Source organism: Miniopterus natalensis, chromosome 18 (genome assembly GCF_054644295.1).
Source record: "Miniopterus natalensis isolate mMinNat1 chromosome 18, mMinNat1.hap1, whole genome shotgun sequence".
NCBI lineage: Eukaryota > Metazoa > Chordata > Mammalia > Chiroptera > Miniopteridae > Miniopterus > Miniopterus natalensis.
The window spans coordinates 28,366,990-28,381,121 of NC_142098.1; the positions used below are offsets into that span (position 1 = coordinate 28,366,990).

General features: G+C 47.4%; 1 protein-coding gene across 2 annotated transcripts in view; it reads right to left on the reverse strand.

Annotated features, from left to right (window-relative positions):
- The window catches only part of CBFB (core-binding factor subunit beta), a 45,085-nt gene extending 41,541 nt beyond the window's left edge, over nt 1–3,544 (reverse strand). Inside the window, exons 1-2 of one of the 2 annotated variants that reach the window (XM_087827556.1) lie at nt 3,431–3,544; nt 3,115–3,201 (exon numbers count right to left, since the gene is read on the reverse strand). In XM_087827556.1, the coding sequence (XP_087683682.1) occupies nt 3,115–3,201; nt 3,431–3,508 (165 nt within the window). In that variant the 5' untranslated portion in view covers nt 3,509–3,544. The remainder of the gene's footprint in view (nt 1–3,114; nt 3,202–3,430) is intronic. The other variant, XM_087827555.1, reaches the window with a different exon arrangement.
- Nucleotides 3,545–14,132: the final 10,588 nt, after the last annotated feature.

The window sequence follows — 14,132 nt, forward strand, 5'->3', positions numbered from 1 at the left end:
CAAATTAATATTTGTACAGCGCTTAGAACAGAACCAAGTAAATGCTATATAAGTATCTGCTTAATAAAATAAAAGAAATAACTGAGCTAACTTCTTCCACCTTTGGACAATGAAATTCTCAGAGCAGAGTGGTGCAGATAAGAGTATTCAGCCCATGAAATCAATGCCCTGTGTCAAAATCCCCAAGGCAAGTTTCAGTATTCACTTAGTAACAAATCCTTCCACCCCGCGGGTACCCCAAAAATCAACTCTGTGCTCAGTAAAAACAGTCTATGGATCTTATTACCTCACCTCCTGTCTGAAGGCCAACCTCAGAAGAGATTTCCTGCTTCGTCACTTTATGCCCATTATCTCAATCAAGATCCCTCTCTCTGATAGGAGAAGTGATAAAAAACAGTTCATACTAGAATAACATTCCCCAAATTTACCTTACCACAGAAATCTTCAATGGGATACCTACACATACATTAAGAGTTGGGAAAATTATGTTCGAAAACATAAAAATGCTACACTGGTATCCCTGTCTATATGTAAGATTCTAGGTTTCATAAATTATAAAAGAGCACACATGTGCCAATCCAACAGAGCTTTTATCCTTCCATTTTCAGGATTAAAAATACATGGTTTTCACTGCTCTCCCACTAGTCACCATACTTGTCATGAGTATATTTTCCTTTTATTACTCGTTAGTGTTGAAGACATCTCCCACACTTCTACTACAATAAGAACTTATTTGGGGAATAAATCAGTTTACCAAATAAATTTTACCCCTCACCCATAATCACTTTTATTCATATTATTATAAAATCTAGGTAAGTTTGATACTTAAGAGATGAGCATCATAGCCCTTAAATTGTTTCACATCTAAACACAAAACGAGTCCGCCATTAACTTCACTGATACGTTAAGGTGATATTCAAAATAAAAAGAATAAAAGAGAAAAAAAAGGGTTGGGAATAATTTTGGGAAATATGTCTACTTTTACCGTATATAACTGCTGTCAGAATAGAGGCCAAAGAATGCCTTTTCCACATCTATTTTCCATAACCAAATAAGTAAAAGCCACTGCCTGTTTATAAGTCAAAAGATAAATTTTAGGTATTACATTAAGTAACCTCTAAATTGAATTAATCAAGTACCTATGATGCAAAAGGCATTGTGCAAAGTACTTGCATAGAGGGGAGTGTATTAATGAATATACCACAGAATTAATGTGGTCTCCACCCTTTAAGAGACAAGAATGCCATAATTTAAACATTGAATTAAAGTGGGGGAACTAGAAAGAGAGGGTAATGTGAAATTCCTTCCCAAATACAAATAGTTACATTCTTCAACAAATTAAGATACATATGCTGTCTTAGAGCAAATCTTACAATATAACTTCAACTATTTGTACTTGTCAGATATTAAGAACTTATTAAAATTTGTAGAATCAGATATTTGGAAGAGAGGAAGAACTAGAACATCTGTCTGATTTACACTGGAAAGAAATTTATGACAAACACAAGCAGCCTATAAAATATTACACCAATTCAGATATACAGTGGGTTAAATTATATTCCCGGTTCATAATCACATGTAGTAAAGTCTGATATGAAAAAAACACACACTCTAATAGCTATTCTTCACTTGGCTTCCAAAAAACCCAAAAACCTCAGCTTTAAAAAATCCTGACAAAACTCTGTATCTCATCTTTTACACTTACATCAATTACCTCCGGGAAATCTATTGGTTAGGTATACCATCACCTTTTGCAAAAGAAAACCCATGAAAAGAATGATATAATTACTGTATCAACTAATAAATGATTCTTTTACCACTCAGTGCCAAAACCAAACAATATTTGTCTTAGACATTTTAATCATGATTATCACAACTACTCAAGAAATTTGGCAGTGGGCTAAAAGCTGGAGATTTTCTTTCATAAAATGCAATAATAAAAAACTATTCTAGAGCTCCTGATCAATTTAGCCAGTATTTTCTCATTATCTGTAATATGATTCTAAGCCTTCATTTTAAATATTGAAATAGTCTTTAACAGTAAACTGGGTTTCTGTGATGAAAAGGGAGAATTTATGGTATGTGAATTATATCTCAATAAAAGTAGATTCTCTATAAAGGAGCTGGAAGAAGTAAATGTACCAATATGTCTTCCTATTGTTAACCCAAATTCAAAGTGCATAGTAGCTTCAAGTCTCTTCAAATGCAATGTGCCCAATAACAGCGTAGATAATTAGATTCCATTAACATAGTATTTCAACTTTTTTTTTTTTTAATTAATAATCTACCTTTCTTTCGTTTCTTCCTACTCACTCTTTGGCTTCTCCGATCTACCCTCATTAGCATCTCCATAGGACAGCCCGAAAGGAGATAAGAGGAACTAGGGCCCTTTAATTTTTTTAACATCAGGTTTGGTGTAGGCACAGCACCAAATCTACCACCTAAAACATGGCCTCAAGATCAACTGTGGTTTTCACAAATCCATGCAGCACTAACGGGGTATGCTTTTTAGGTTTGAAAAAAGACAGTAATGGTTTCTTTCTGATTCTCCTCGGGTTTAACATTCTAAGAAAAGGACACTGCATGTCCTTTAGGGCATTTTCCCCCCTCTATTAAGGACAACAGATAACTGACGTAAAGATTTATTATTTTTAGCTATACTGGGAGTGAGAGCGCTTCACATATAGACTTACCAACAAACTATCGCCCAGGAGTCAGATCCTTGAATAAAGCCCAATTCTTTTTCCGAATGGGTGTTTTGTTCCTTAGAAATACCCGGTCCCTTACTCCGGTCACAGCCTACACACACACAATAACCTTTCCCTGTTAGTTGCCCTCCGGTTTGAGCTCCACTGACAGCAAACTGCCGAGTCGTGTCTGGGAAACATACCCACCCGCCGAGGGTCACAGGGAAGCGTCTCCACGCGAGGACGCGCGGCCCGCCAGCATCTGCTTTCGCATTTTGAATCCCGAGTAGGAAGTGAGACGGCGCCCGCTCAGTTCCGGGAGCCGCGGCGTCCGGAACCGACCTGGGCCGCGGCAGCCCCAGCGCAACAAGTGACCCGCGCGCGCCTCGATGCCCGGAGCCCCGGGCCCCCCGCCCCGCCGACTTACGATTTCCGAGCGGCCGTCGCGGCAGGCGTTCTGGAAGCGCGCCTGGCGCTCCTCGTGGGGCCGGTCCCTGAATCCCGTGTACTTAATCTGCAAGGCAGAGACGGCCCGAAATCAGGAGCCAAATCCGCGGCGCCGCCCGCGCGCCCGCCCGCCCCGCGCGGCGCCGATAAGGACAAGCAGAGTCTGCGGGCAGACGGCCGCCCGGGCGAGATTGCCCCTCCACGGGCGCCGGCGCGGGGTTCCCGGGGGCCGCGCCGCCCAAACTTTTCTCCGCCCGGGCCCACTCGGGGCGCGCCGCGGCCTCCGGCCGCCTCACCTCACATTCGCGGCTCAGCTTCCTGAAGAACTCCTCGTTCTCGAACTTGCTTCTCTGGTCGGGCACGACGCGCGGCATCTTCCCGCCCTGAGACCGCGCCGGCCGGCCGGGCTCCGGGCTTGCGCGGGCACCCCCTTGCCGGCTCTGCCCTGACCGACTGACCGCCCACCCGCGGCACCCTGACTCTCGCTTCCCTTTGTTTCAGGCGCCCGCCCGCATGTGCTCCCGCTCCCCGGAGTCTGAGGGGCCGCCGCGCGCTCGAGCCCAATCCACGCCGCCGCCGCCTCAGCCGTTGCCTACAGCCCGCGCGGACACAGCACTCGCCGCCCCCGGCCGCCGCCGCCGCCACTTCCTCTCACCGCCCACCTCGCTGGCCCGTCGGCTCCGCCCCCGTCGGCCCCACCCCTCCTCCTCTCGCGCCCGCCCGCCCCAAACTCCGGCAAACAAAACGCACCATTCACAACTCCGCGACCCGCGCCGCGCATGCGTCGCCCTGGGGCTTGCGGGGCCGCCGGGCTGCAGCGAACCCTAGCTCCTCCCGCGGCGCTGCCCTCTTCCCTTTGCCGGCCCGCGGGCCGCTCGCGGTGGAACCGCCGGGTGGGGATCTGCCCGGTCCGTAGATGTGGGCCGGCGCACGCAGGTCCTTTCTTTCGACTGTCTGGAACTTTGGGGCTTCCCAGTCGTGCGGAGTAAGCCAAAATTGTGATCCGTACGCGAAGAAATTTAAGTCCTTGGGGGCTTTGCCTTCCCAAACCGACAGGAGTGGGTGTAAGCCGATCACTTCAAAGACTAAAGGTGGAAACAGACCAAAGCATCCCACTGAATCCACTTCGTGCTGGAAAGGTCGTAGCTCTTGGTGTCGGACTGGTCCTAAATGAGATCTTATTCGACTCCCCTGCCTGCTGACTGCGGCCTTAGACAAGCATTGGGCCGCTAAGCCTCAGTTTGCTTATTTCCAAAATTCAGACTTTCACAAGCGCACAGTGTTAGCGTGAAAGCCTTTAAGTAGGTCTAACAGAATGAGCACTCCATCTGCGTTTTTAAAGAATAACAAGCTGAATTTATAAATATATCCTAATGCCAGTCCATATATTTACCCAAATGTGCAATCAAATCCTAACAAGATTCACAACTTCTAGGAAAGTCATTTAGCCCAAGTTGAAGAGTCGTGGGATTTATGGCAGAGCTTGATTCAAAATTGGTCCTCGGCCAGGCAGGGCGTGGCTCAGCGGTCCAGCGGCGACCTAGGATCCAGGAGATCAGGAGATCGCAGTGGATTCCTGTCAGGGCACATGCCTGGGTTGCGGGCTGGATCCCCAGCTGGGGGCGTGCAGGAGGCAGCTGATCAATGACTCTCTCATCATTGATGTTTCTCTCTCTCTCTCTCCCTCTCCCTTCCTCTCTCTGAAATCAATAAAATAGAGGACAGAGAATACTAGTTTAAAAAAAAAAAATTGGTCCTCAATAGCCTGGCTGGCTCAGTGGTTGAGCATCCACCTATGATCTAGAAGATTGCTGTTTGATTCCCGGTCAGGGTACATGCCAGGGTTGTGGGCTCCATCCTGGGGATGTGCAGGAGGCAGCCGATCAGTGACTCATCATCGGTGTTTCTATTTCTCTCTCACTCTCCCTTTCTCTCTTTGAAATCAATAAAGACGTATTTTTTTTTTAAAATTGCCCTCAATAAATTCTGATGCTTAAAATTCCAGCCTGTCAAAAACTCCGTCCAAGGATGGCAAGTGGTGCCAACTGACTGACAGTAGCTGGCCATATTGCAAAGGACTGTGAAGATACACTTAAACTTATGGGAATTAGTGCCCAGGGCAATTGGCAATGTCTGAATGAACGCAGAGTTTGGCCGAATTTCCCACCCCTGTCTAGTTCTGTCTCATTTTTACACATATAGTACTGAGCTACAGTGACCAACTATCCTGGTTTTCCTGAGGCTGTCCTATTTTAGCAATGAAACTCCCATGTCCTAAGAAACCACTCAGTCCCTGGCAAAATGGGATGGCTGGTAACCCTAACTCAGGTCCAGAGGGTGATCCATGCCCCAAGGTCACTGAGGGAATTTTCAGCAAAGTCAAACCTGTAGGCTGGTGGTTTTAACAAGCCCACTCTGTCTGAATAGCAAACATAGAATCAATTCCTTAAAAGGGCATGCTCCCCTGTCCACACCAAGCCTGTGTGAATGAATGCATACGTGTACACTAATAGAAAGGGTATAGATATGGATGTCACCAGCCACTTTTGTTGGGCCTCCCTCTCTCTCAGAATCTTCCTCTCGGGTCTTTTACAATTGCAAGTGACAGAAACCCAATTCAAGCAAACAGGTAAAAAGGGTTCTGTTTTATTTTAAGTAAATAAATCACAGAGAGAGAGATACTCTTTTTTATTTGTTTCTTCATTTCTTCTCACCCCTTAATTCTCTCAAGATCTCTTGATGGCATTAATTTCCTGGCAAAGGATAGGAGCAGCCATTTCTCTACTTCCAAGTCATAAAATTCCTGGGAAGGACTTCGGCTGGCCCAGTTTGGGTCGGATACTCTCCTCTCTACCAAATCATTATGTCCAGGCTAATGTGATGACACTGGACAGCTTATGTCACATGTTCTACCATCTGGGCTTGGGGACCTTGGATTTACAGCCTCAGAGAGAACCTGATGGTCAAAAGAGGGAAAGAGCAGTTCACCCAAAGGAAGGAGTGGGAGTGCCTTGTGGGTCCACTGAACAGTGTATCAACTACATCTGGCAAAGGATGTCATTTTTATTTTGCTGCCTAAAGGCTCTGGTGAAACTGGAAGGGGAAACTCCACATCAGCACAGGCAAAGTGCAGACAAAACCAGTTTTAAAACATCTGCAACTTATTTTGAGAGGTGAGTGAGGTAGACTCTACCCCAAGGCACCAAGGCAGAACAAAGTCACTCACAGTAATAGAAGCTTTCATTCATCTGCTGCCTCTACCTCAAGTCTTCCCAGTTCAGCCAAGGCCTTTAGACACTAGGGCAACACAGCCATTGTCTAAATGAGAGGAAGACGACTATGCTCCCAGTCAACAAGGACTGTCTGAAGGCCAGTGGTCAGGGAAGCGGTTTCTGCTGTTGGCCTCTATGGGGGGGAGGGGATTCCATGTGATAATTCAGCACCACCATATTCTGTTTAGGTAGACATTTGTATAAAACTTTCCATTTCTGTCTCTAAAAAATGATCCATAAGGCAGCAGGGCTCTTAATCCACAATGGGTCCAGGTGGGGCTCACAAACCTGCAGCTGATCCTGGTCTTTGGACTCTAGTAATAATTGTTTCTGCCATGGGAAATGTAGAATAAATAAAAGGTGAAATATCAAAAGAGTAGCTAAGATGCCCAGACAGACACCATTTGACAAGGAAAAGGTAAAGACAAATCTTTTTTGGGTTCAAGGGAGCTGGAGAGGAGAGGTGGGAGTGCAGAGGAGGGCAGAATACTCTGTCAGCCTCATGGGGCTGGGAAATCATGTCCTGAGGGAAAGGGGTGAAAAAGCCTGCCAGGCTGACCCAGAACAGCAACACCACAGACAGCCTTTGGCAACTCCAGGCCACAGGGTAACCCACATTGTCTGGAGTCCGACTGGCCAGGATGACCGGGAAACAAGCCGCAGGCTAAAGGAAGCCATCTCCTCAGCTGACCTCTGCATGCTTTTTTTTGTTGTTATTAATTTTTTTTCCACTTATTTTTAAAACTGAATTAAAGGACATTAATAAAGGAAAGTTTCACCCATATCAGCTAAATTTAGCCCTGAGCTTCTGTCCAGCTGGGTTTGGATTGGTCCAGGCACTACCCCAAAGTGGGATTTACTAAGAGCCAGCTCTGGTAGGGCTCACAGATGGAAGCCTAAGGGTATCTGTTTATACCTAGAAACACCCTCCTCACTCTGTAAATCTGACTGAATTACCTGAAGCCCCACTGCTTGGAGCCTTCCTTTCCTAAGGATTCATCCAGCCTAGGGCCTCCTCTTCTTGGGTGGGCAGCTGCTCCTGCAGGACTCCCAGACTGATCTTGAGTGGGTGGATGGGAATGCACGATAACACTGAACAGGAGATGGGAACCCTCAGTCATCTGACCCAACTGTGAAGTTCGGAGCCGGGTGCTTACATGACCCTTATCTCAGTTAATTCAAACAACCACCTACTGAGACAGGTCGTCTTGTCCCCATTTGACAAATGAGGAAATAGAGATTCTGAAAAGGTAAATAAGTGACCGCAGGACAGTGACAAGACCCTGGCCCATAAGAGATAACACAATGGCTTGCTTAGCATTGGAGTATATTGTCTTTGTTCACTTCTCACCATAACCCTGCAAGTTTGGTATTATTCACCCTATTCTACAGATGAGGAAATTGAGGCTCAAAGGAGCTGATGGTCCCAGGGTCATGCTCTTAACCATTCCACTCTAAGGCCTCTGCTGGTGGAGATGCCAAAAGTCCTTCTTTTCTCCCTATCTGAACTCATGGAAAGCTGTGACTGGGGTCATTCCTCCTGGAGCACCCAAACATGCTCCCAAAGGGTCCCCAACAGGTTGAATGAAGGGGTCCTCTTGTGGGTCTTGTGGCAGGATGTGGCTCTTGCCCTTAAGGGTGGTGCACTCCTGTCCCCAAGCCCAGTTTGTCCCTCTTTAACTTGGAAGGTTAAGGCCTCAAAATCCTGCCTCCCCAAGTCCAGTAGAAAGATTGGCTTTATCCAGGTCTGATGTCAGTAGCCACCTACATCTTCCTCTCCTTGAAGAGAGAGTAAGGTCCTCCTAGGTACCCGAGACTCTGCTACATTTTTTCTAAGGGAACTGTTTCTTTTCAGTTACTGAGAAAATATTGTACCATCTTGAAGTTGAAATAGGATCTGAAGCCACAAATGAGACCTGAAGGGGGTGGGAGAGAAGGGAAATTAGTGGCTGGCACAGCGCCTAAAGCCCTAGCTCTTATCCAGCTTTTAGTTTCTGGATGGAGATGGGCCTAAGTCCAGGATGAGGGTGTCATCTGTCTGAATGAGGCAGTTTCCTAAGCCCCAAAGAATTCTTTTCTGAGATATAATTTACATACCATAAACTTCACCCATAGGCCCTTAAGAATCTCCCCTTCCAGGAGGTTCTCCCCCTTCTTAGCTCCCCTGCCACCCTCCCCCACAAGCTCAGTCATTCCAGAGGGAGAGGAAAGCGGAGAGGAGCAAGTTTCCCCAGAATAGCATTTCTTCAGTGTTGCGATCAATAAACCCGTTTGCTTAAAAGGAACCAGATGATTTCATCCTTGTAATTACAAGTTTGACGTTTGCAAATCTTGCCCAGGCTCCAAATGAGCCTCTTTGTCATGGGAGGAGAGAGGTTTGTCTGGGTGCCTGGGGATGGGGATGGAGCCTGGTGTGGTGAGAAGGAGGCCAGGCTGGGTCAGGAGGCCTGGCTGACCGTCTCTGAGGGCTGCTTTGGACTGTTCCCCTTTCCCTGAAGTTTCTGGTGGGTGATGAGAAACAGACTAGACTAGGGGACTAGAGAATGACAGTGGTGAGCTCTAACCACACTGCCCTCCTGCCTAAGCCCCCTCCCCCAATCTCCAATTTGCCTGTGGCAGAAAGGCAAAGGCCCTCAGCTCAGCATTCATGACCTCCTGACAATCATTACTTTCCTTTCCAATCCCATGTCTCATCATTTCTTTCCATGGCACCCAGCAATCTACTCATATTGGCCTGCTGGCATTTCCCACATGCCTCAGGGCCTTTACTTTTACTGCTCTATCTAGCATGACTTTTTCCTGTTTCTCTGCTGGGAAAACATACTTTTTCTTTTAAATATTAGTTCAGGGGCCTTTGATTGTCTTCCACAGAGTGACTGCTCCACAGCATCCCCTTATTCTATCATTTAGGTCCATACGATGTGCCAGTGAGATGGTCAGCACACCTAGAACACTGCAACACCCTGGATTCTGGGAGGATTTGACTCCCCACTAATTTGTGTTTATTTTACTACTGTGCAGCCTTCATAGGAGTGTCTCTTAAATTGTTCTAATTATTTAAAAGTTGTGCATGTCTTTGGTAGAAAATTTAGGAAATATAGGAAAAGAAGAGAGAAACCACCACCTCAAAACAATCATTGCTAACATTTCTTTCAGTATATTTTCAATATATTTTCATAATATTTGGCCTCCTTCCATTCACATTTCTTCACATAGTTTTACATAACATAGGTACAGTTTTGAATGCTCCGTTATCCTAACCCTATGGCATAAATATTTCCCCATGAAATCATATAAAACTTCTAATGGCACCTTGGCCAGTCACCTATTGTTGGGCATTTATTTTGGTTGTTCCTTATTATTCACTGTTATAAAATAGGCTTCTGGGAACATCATGGTGCTTAAGGCTTTTTCTTAAAAGTTTTGGGTAGTGATTTCAGAAGTACAACCAGCATGTCAAAGGGTAAGGGCATTTTAAGGTTCCTGATACCTGTTGCCAAATTTCTCTTTTCTTGAGTCTTAAAATCAGTTTCCACCCCAGCTGGTGTGGCTCTGTGGTTGAGCATCGACCTAGAATCCAGGAGATCATGGTTCGATTCCCAGTCAGGGCACATGCCCGGGTTGCGAGCTCCATCCCCAAAGGGGGCCGTGCAAGAGGCAGCCGATCAATAGCTCTCTCATCATTGATGTTTCTATCTCTCTTTCCCTCTCCCTTCCTTCTCTCAAATCAATAAAAATTAAAAAAAATACATTTAAAAAAAAAGAAAAAGAAAAAAGAAAAAAAAATCAGTTTCCTCCTCCCCTCATTTCTCTTCTCAGCATCTCAGACACAGGAAATGCGAACCAAGAATAAACCGAGACCTGCAGATAAAGATCAATGGATCAATAAAGGAGGTTGAATAATTCAGCATTCACTTCTAGCTCATTATCGACTCTTGAATCTAAATGCATCCTCTTTTACCTTCTCTCCTTTTGTCTCCCTGATGATGATACCTTGACGCCCTGCCCTGTTCTTGGATTCTTTCCCAAATTTCCTAAACTCTAAGCCAGCCTGGCAGGCCCGGTTTCGCAGCATGCAGTAATGCTGGCTTATAAATAGGCCGTCCGAATTACCAGCCCATGGCCACCTTGCCAGCCTGCCTTCCCTCTAGGTACACAAGAACAATTAATAAAGCAAACAACAAGCATTTGAGATCTTGCTTTCCAGCAATGTCATCAGTTTGACTCAAATGAACTCTTATAAAAAGTAAAAAAAAAAAAAGCAAACAATAGTTCTCTTCCACTAGATGATACTTCCGAGTGAATGGGCAAGGAGTTGAGTTTCAGCCCTGCCTAACTTCCTCTGTCCAGCTTGTTTCTTTCCTCTTTCTCAGCCAGGCATATTCATACTCTTTTGTTAAGTGTGGGTCCAGAGGCCTCTGAGAAGCCCTTCTCCCCTGTGCTGGGCAGAATTATTGGCCCCCAGAATCCCCTTGCCAATGCCTGTCCTAGAGATTGAACCCAACCTTCTCGAAGGCATCCCACACTCTTAGTAGCTTCCCTAGCCTCACCTCATGCTAACTTCATCTTGCTCCCTCCTGCCCAAGGGGAGAGCTCCCAGCATGCTTTGCAACTTAAGTAGCATTAGAGATTGAGATGGACACAAAGATGCCATGCACAGGCTGGAGGGAGTACACTGGGCTGTGAAGACTGCCTAATGTGGATGTTTTGGGTTAGGTGCTGACTGAGCAATCACCCAATCACAGCCTTCTCTGAGATGTGTGGTATAAGAGTGTATGTTGGTGACAAGCTTAGAGGAGGGAGGTCATGGAGTTCATGTTATATCCAGGGGCTCATTCACACTGTAAACCAGGTAAGTGGTGCCCCCTGGAGGTGTGCACTGCAACAGCTCTTCTGCCTGCCATATCCAGGTGCTGTGAGAGGGAGGCATGTGCCACAGAGGATAATGGGTCCCATTTCCAGACAGTTTCCCTACTTTTCCCATTAGACTCCAATACCAATGGTTGTTTGGGTACGGCTGCATCCTCACTCTTGGAAAAATTATTCTTTTTCCAGATATGCTGAGTTTTGTAGATATTTTAGTTACCTAGAAGCCAGGCAAGGTCAGGATTTCTCCTGGCAGGGAGGATCAGGGAGGCCAGCTGAATGCCTGAGATCACAAAGAAGTGAGAACAGTTGTATTAGAACCCACAACCCCTTGCTCATCAGCAGCCTTTCCTAGCAATGCAGAAAACCATGATTCTAGAGCAACAAATCGATGGTAGTGCCTCTGACAGGTGCTGAAAGGTCCAGCAACACTGCCAGAGTTTTGGAGTCTTGTGTTTGGGGTCTCTGGAAGGTCTTGAAGGCAACCAGTCCTTCCCCTAGGCCAGAAGAGCTGCTCCTTAGAAAAGAGACATGAATCAGCCAAAGGCACCTCTATCAGCTTTTGATGAATATTCTTGCCACTGTGCTAATTTCCTAAAAGGCTTTCTTCCACCTTCAGGCTCCCCATTAAAAGGGTTCTTGTTCCTTCACTGTAGATCCATAATGATCACCCAGTGGCTCCTTGGTGAGATCACCAGAATGCTTTTCCACAGCACCGGTGGCTGAAGGGGCTGGCAGTGAATAGGAATCCTGGGCCATGGATGGAGGAGACGGGATTGGAGTAGTGTCCTCCACAGGCATCGTTCCAGCACACAGCTGAGGAGAACCAGGCTCAGAGAGGCAAAGGGCCAGGAGGGACAGGTCCAGACAGGAATGCACACATAGAGACAAGCCCAGACAAGAACACACAGCTACCAAATTCTGCCTAAAAGAGGCATGCTGAACTCTGCTCCATGAGGTCATCTGATCTCAGCCCCTGAGTTCTTCCAGGGCTCAAATGGGCCTTCCTCCCCTCCTGATTTCCTCCACAGACAAATAGGCACAAACCCAATTCCTCCTGCGTGGAGCTATCATTGTGATTACAGAGGGTCAGTGGTGGGAGGCTAGACTGTTGTCTTGATTGGTTTTCAGTGGGGTATAAGGGGGAGAGGAGGGGCTTCCCCAGTAACACCTGGCCCTGCCTGTACCGCTAGCCTGGTCTCAACTCCCTCTTGGGCTTTTTCCTGGTCCCAGTGGGTAGGGGCTGAGGTCCTCCTGAACTTGGGGAGGGGTCACATGAATTCCCAGCCTAGGCTGGGTGGGAGAGCTCTGAACCAGAGTGCCCAGGGGCCATCCTAGGGGGGTGGGGGGGGGGAGTGTTTAGAGCTGACCTCTTGCCTTGGCCCACAACTCCTTGGATCAACAGGATACCTAGGAGTCTCTCTCAACTTCTTCCTCCCCTCCCCTCATTGTCAGCAAGTCCTGTCCAAATGCTTTATGAACTTACTTCCTCTGCACCACCCTCCCTAGTCACCCCACTTCTATTCTCTCCTCCAGTTACTCTGTACTCTGTAACCTCAAAGATCCTTCTGGAAGATAAGTCTGACCAGGATGTGTCCCTCCCTTGGCTCTTCAATGCCTCAGGGCACAGTCCGTGCTCCCTCCAGGCCTGTTTCCTCTCTTAGACATCATGTGTGGGCCACACTGACAGAGAGGTGCTGGGATGGAACAGGCTAATTTCTGCCTCTAGGCCTTTGCTCCTGGTGTACCCTCTGGCAGACATGACTTCCCTTCCCCCTCTCCCTCCATTCCGTCTACACTTTCCTACTGGTCCTTTCAGACACTTTTCCAGGAAGCCTTCCTTGTCTCCCTGCTCCAGCCCAAGTTAGGTCATCTCCTTTGTGCTCCCACAGCATTTCCAGCTGACCCTTCCCATCATCCCCTAGGGGATCTCAGTGGTCAAACAACTGGGATGAGAAACATTCCTGGCCCTTGCCACCTTCCGAATGCCCAGATACTGCCCTCATCCAGCCTGAACAGCCCCAGCACTGCCCTGGCTCTCTGTCCATGTGCCTGTCTGGCCCTATGTCCACCTGCTTCTGTTTCCTTCCTCACCCCCTGACTTTTTTGCGAGATTCTTCCTCTGTCTCTTTCACCTCTCTCTGTTCCTTTCCTCCTGTTCTAATATAATACACTTCCACTTCCATCCATGAAGGGCTCAGGTGGTATCTTTGTGTCCCTTCCTCACTCAATCCCCACAGCCCAATTTCTTGCAGGCGCTCTCTCCCTCTCCATACAGTTAATGGCCTTGGTACGTGGAAAGGGGAGTTCTCACTCCTTTAGAGAAGTGATCCCCTCTCCCTCACAGAAAGTCTGACCCAACAGGACCTGAGGGAGGTTCTACAGCACACAGCAAGCCGCCAGCCCTTCCCTACCAAGGCCAGACCTGAAAGAGGTGGGGGCAGAGGGGTGGTACTGAAAAAGGCCACCCTCAACCCTAAGCCACTATATCCAGGACTGCTCAGGGGACTCAGCGCCTTTAACCCAGCCCCTTGTGGCACTGAGGGGAAAACAGAAGCATTGTGCAGCAGATCTCTTTGGTCAACCCCGTTTGTGGACCTTCCAACTAAATTCTCCCTGACTACTTCTTCCCTTCTAGAAACTTCAGCCTCACTCAGTGTGTCCTGGGTACAGGCCCACCTTGTCCCTCACTACAAGGCCCCAGTGTGTCCAGCCTGGGCTGGAAAGGAGCCAGTGGGGAAGGGGAAGCCTTGAAGTGATGGTGCCTGCCCCCACTGTTCCCTCTTGCGCCCCTCTTTCCTTTACCTGATGCCTCCCTGAGAGCTTCTCTTAGCTTGAGGTCCCAGCCAAGTCCCTGGAG